The 5,400-nt window shown below is 41.4% G+C and overlaps 1 protein-coding gene across 2 annotated transcripts in view; it reads right to left on the bottom strand.

Moving 5' to 3' along the window:
- Window positions 1-5,394, bottom strand: part of SUPT7L (SPT7-like STAGA complex gamma subunit) — a 9,543-nt gene extending 4,149 nt beyond the window's left edge. Inside the window, exons 1-3 of one of the 2 annotated variants that reach the window (XM_005874842.2) lie at window positions 5,286-5,394; window positions 4,196-4,331; window positions 2,787-3,400 (exon numbers count right to left, since the gene is read on the bottom strand). In XM_005874842.2, coding sequence (XP_005874904.1) covers window positions 2,787-3,199 — 413 coding nt within the window. In that variant the 5' untranslated portion in view covers window positions 3,200-3,400; window positions 4,196-4,331; window positions 5,286-5,394. The remainder of the gene's footprint in view (window positions 1-2,786; window positions 3,401-4,195; window positions 4,332-5,285) is intronic. The other variant, XM_005874843.2, reaches the window with a different exon arrangement.
- Between the last annotated feature and the right edge of the window lie 6 nt (window positions 5,395-5,400).

The raw sequence follows: 5,400 nt of genomic DNA, 5'->3' as shown, positions 1-5,400 counted from the left end.
ACTGTGGATGTGCACGCAACCAAGGTACATGCCCTTGACCGGAATCGAACCTGGGACCCTTTAGTCCGCAGGCCGACGCTCTATCCACTAAGCCAAACCGGTCAGGGCCCTAGTTTTCTTTACTGCTTGATGGGGTGTGTCTAAGCAACCCACAGTCTTATCTCTGAGCTCCTCCAATTACATAAAGCTTGAATAGGCGATACATACCTATAAGAAACAGTGTAAAAGGGTGTCTAGTAAAAAGGAAGTTTCCTTCTTATACCAATTGCTCAATTTTGAATACTGTTAGGATCTGATTGACTTTAACAGTAGAGCTCAGACACTGCTCAATGGTGCTCGTTTCCTCACATGCTGGGCAACATATGGCCGTTCAGAAATTTACAGTCCCAGTTAGGAGATTCTTATATAACTGCAACAGCCCATTTGTAAAACTGGGAAAGCAACTCAATTTTATAAAAGCAACTCAAAACATATACAGCTTACACGGCATTTTTATCCTCTCCTATGCTGTGAAATGGGTAGCATCCATGTTCTTATTCCTATTTGGCAGGTGAGGAAACAGGTTCAGAGGGGCTCACTTGCCAAAAGTTGTTTGGGTATTATTAATAAGTGTCATGTGGAGCTTCTGAATCCAGATCCCATATTCTTCATAATACAACAAATTGCACTTAATCACTACTGCAGAAATCTTAATCTCTCCAAGAAAAAAAAAACTTCAAAAAGCTGTCTGATCTCCTAAAAATAACTTCTAACAATCCTGTAATAATGTACCTGTCTCCTGAGATTTCCTATCTATCCTCTGCCTCCCCTTGACAAAGGAAGTAAATAACTAGTTAAAATATAAAAAATAGGATACAGAAAATGATTCTTCCCTGCTCCGTACTTGGCACATGTCACCATTTCCTGTACAAAGAGTGCTGGAGGAACTATCCACCCACTTTACTGTTATCTGCTCAGTAGCAACTACTGCAATTCACACAATAGTTGGATTATAAGAAAACCAACTGCCAAATAACTTTTCATTTACTGTTTCCATCATCATTTCCCAGGCCAGTATCTATGCCAAAAGCTTTAGGCCTCAGAAGTGCCTAATAAACAGATAGCTTCTCCTGAGTAATATATGGACCTATGTATTTTCAAAGGAAAATAATTCTTTTGGCATTCCCATAACTGATGCAAATTACTTTTGTTAGACAGCTTCTTAAATATGTATAAAACAAACTAGGGATGAACTTTGGATGTTTATAGCTCTTCATAATTAAAGTTAGAAAATTGACACAAACTGCAAAATTCTAAATAACATCATCAATTTAATATGATGGACGGTATTATTTTGTTAACTAAATTGCCCTCAAAATGGCACTGATGGCTACAGAGCAAGTGTTTTTAAGTTGGACATCTCTATAAGAATATGTGCCATACATGTTATTGCATAGTTATTTCTCCCACATTCACTATTCCAAAGACTTCACAGTGACATCATCTGGCCTCCATTTGGCCCACTGCAACTTTTACGTATTATGTCTATTCCTGTTCTTTTCTCATTAATTTGTGACAATTAAAATGGTACTATTATCATCAATAGGCAAATGCAATAAGTGATATACAATATTATGGACTTTTGCCAAACAAATTTAACCTGAATCTAATCTTGAGGAAATATTAGTAAATCCAGTAAGTGGCACATTCTACAAAACAAATGACCTGAACTCTTAAAAAATAAAATGCAATACATGAATCTTTTATTAGGTCCTGGATTTTGGAAAATTATCTACAAAAGATATTTTGGGGATAACTGGTGGAATCTGAATATGGACTTATTATATGATATCATTTAATTAGCATCCATTTACTTTGGTATAATAATAACATTGGGATTATGTAGGAAAATTTCCTTATTCTTAGGATAAGTTGAAGAATTCAGACATGAAATACTGTGATGTTTGCAACTTTAAAATATTTGGCATAAAAAAGTGTTTGTGTATATGTATTTGTGTGTACACACACATATGGGAGAAAGTTAATATGGCATAATGTTAACAATTGGTGGATCCAGGTTAAGGGTACTTGGGTGTTCATTGTGCTGTTATTTAAATGTTTCTGAAGGTCTGGCAAATTTCAAAATGAAAAGAAAAAGGTAGTAATTTGGCACCAAATGCAAACATACACACTGATATCTAGTAGTAGTACTAGGTTATAAGTCAGTCATTCAGAGTATCTGGAGCAGGACTTCTCAAACTTAAATACACGCATGAAACTCCTGGAGATTTGCTAAAATGAAGATTCTAATTCAGTGAGTCTAGGTGGGGCCTGACATGGCATTTCTAACAAGCTCCCAGGTGAAGCAGATGCTGCTGGTCTTCAACCAGATATGGAGTAGCAAGGATCAAGAATGTTTTTATATTATTATTCCTTAAGCTATGTTATCAAAATAAATAATTTAAAAATCCCAGAATAATAATGCCAGAATAACTCTCTGCATCTCAATTTGAGGACACTGAGCTAAATCCACACTGGCCTGTTTTACACAGTATACTACCTTGCTCCTAGTAAAGTGCATGGTACATAGTTTGCACTCAATAAATGTTTGTTGCATCAGAAAAAAAACAAACAGACGTTGGATTTTGGAGATCAGGATTCAAGTCTTAGACTTCCCATTAATTACCTGAGCAACTTTGGCCAAGTCAGTGACTCTTAGTTCCCTCATGGAAAAGTTATTGCATGTTTAACACGGTTGTTGGAAAGATTTTTTGAGAAAAGTAAGATGTAGTAAACCCTTAACTTACCGATAAAAGTCACTTTCCGGGTCACTGTGCCGAATCTGGAATGGTGCATTGGGATTCTTACAATCTAAAGGCAGGAGGTCATCAGGAAGAGGAGGTGACCCAGGGCAAGAGGGAAGAGGTTCGCTCTCTTCAGTCTTTACACCTTCCGTCTGTTGCTGATTCTGGGCCTGAGCTGTAGCAATGAGGTTGCGCAGACGTCGGTTGTGCTGGATTAGCTGAATGGTATGGATGGTGAGGCTGCATGGCTCTGAGGGGATATCCAGCATCGTAGGGGGCTTGGGCTTGTTGGCTGAGGGTTGGTGCAGGGGTGGGTCATGGACTTCCACCAGGCGGAACTCCCGAGGCAGCAAATCAAAGGAACTTCTGTTGGTCTGGCTTGATGAGATTGGTATCTCTCCCCAGTATCTCAACATTTTTAAATAAGAAGAGCTTTCAAGTTAAATGTAGATGATATCCTAAAAGTAGTGTTTTTTAACTCTCTGGCAGCTATAGCTTATAGGTTTCTGAAGTGGAAAATATGAAGTCTAGTCGTTATTTACATAAAAAGTAGGCTGTTCAAGACCACTTAGAAAAATGTCAGTGTCAGCAACACTGTAGGACCAAAGATGTTCTCCCTGCAGAAATGAAGAGAAATACAACTGTTACATGACAGTCATCAAATCACACATGATGATAATACCTACTGGACTGAATGAACCACAAGGTGGAATTTGGATTACAGCAACTGGGACTCTATTTTCCATCTCACTCCATTAACTTACTACTAGAATCACCATCATTCCCAATCCTGAACAATCTGCAAACCCAGTTACTTAAATGAAACCTGAAATATTTCTCAGAGTATCTTGACACGTATGTCCTGGATCAGCAGGAGAAAAGGGAGTAGAGTTAAAAACAGGAAGAGGGTGTCGAACCGGTTTGGCTCAGTGGATAGAGCGTCGGCCTGCGGACTGAGGGGTCCCAGGTTCGATTCCGGTCAAGGGCATGTACCTTGGTTGCGGGCACATCCCCAGGGGGGGCCGCGCAAGAGGCAGTTGATTGATCTCTCTCATCGATGTTTCTAACTCTCTATCCCTCTCCCTTCTTCTCTGTAAAAAATCAATAAAATATAACAAAACAAAACAAAACAAAACAGGAAGAGGCGGTTCTCATTCTGTGCGTCAGGTACGGGAACTTTTAACTGGTCCTGGTGGGAAATGTACTAACAGTAACCTTAACGTGTTCAATTTCTGACATACATATGGGAAGAATCTGAGACATTTCTGTTGACTCCTAACTGGTACTCCCTTCCTCCGTGTCTCCTTGTGTCTAATTTGTTCTCCAGTGCTGCTAAACTTACTCTTTAAAAACTCAGGTTAATGGCTTCCCACTGCCTATTGGAACAAGCCAGTCAGAATTCTTTGGCATACCATTCAACAGAATTCAAAATCTGTCTGCAACCCAGCGTTCCAGATTCATTGCTCATATGTCTCTTCAAGTTCAACAAACATGTACCAAATGCCAGGCATTATGGGAGGAGACAAAGGCCAATGCAAAATCCCTGACCTGAGGCGAGGGAGAGAAGCATAAAAAGAACATTTCAGTATGAAAACATGTGCTAAGTGCTGTTCTGGAGGCGCAGACACGGTGCCGCGAAGTCCAGAGGAGCTTCCTGGGGGAAACGACCCTCTCAGTTCTAACCATAGCATACTTCTCAGTTTCCCGAGAACGCCACAATCCCCACATCTGACCCTTTAAGGAATTTCTCTGCCAGAAGTCCCGTGACATCCTGGTGGACTTGTACTCATTCTCAAGCACAGCTTCCCTCACCACCCTCCTTAACCTCCCCTGTACATCTCCCTCCATTATATTCTCTCAGCCCTTTGCATGTTCGATCACAGCATTTATCCCTGGATTTAAACCGGTACTTATCAGTGGTTCTCAACCTTCTGGCCCTTTAAATACAGTTCCTCATGTTGTGACCCAACCATAAAATTATTTTCGTTGCTACTTCATAACTGTAATGTTGCTACTGTTCTGAATCGTCATGTAAATATCTGATATGCAGGATGGTCTTGGGCGACCCCTGTGAAAGGGTCGTTCGACCGCCAAAGGGGTCGCGACCCACAGGTTGAGAACCGCTGCCTCAACTGATGTTATCCTCCCATCCACCTCTCAAAACCGTGATCTTAGTACAGCGTCTGGCTCACGGTAATATCTGCAATTTACGGAGTGTTTACTATGCGCCAGACTTTGCCTCCATTGTTTAATTCCATTTTCCCAACCGCCCCCTGAAGGAGATACTGTTATCATCCCATGTTCCATATGTGGACGCTGAGGCCCCCTGTCCTGCCCACTGTCACAAATGGCCAAGGGGGAAACCAAGCCAGGCTTCGGAGTCTGCACTCGGAACCACTTCACTCTGCTGCCTCAGTAACTGGTTTTGCAAGGAATAAAAGGATGAACGAACTAATGAATGAACGAAGTGATTAAAAAGTCGCCCTTTCCCCCTAACTTCACCGGAAGAAGCCCCAGGAATGCCCCGATGCCGCGGGAGCTCGTCGGCCGGCGCAGGCAGAGCGCAGGGTCCTGGAGTCGCCTGATGGCGGGGCAGCTGGGAGACAGGGAGGGCTGG

Source organism: Myotis brandtii, unplaced genomic scaffold (genome assembly GCF_000412655.1).
Source record: "Myotis brandtii unplaced genomic scaffold, ASM41265v1 scaffold454, whole genome shotgun sequence".
Lineage (NCBI taxonomy): Eukaryota > Metazoa > Chordata > Mammalia > Chiroptera > Vespertilionidae > Myotis > Myotis brandtii.
This window is presented reverse-complemented; position numbering and strand designations above follow the sequence as displayed.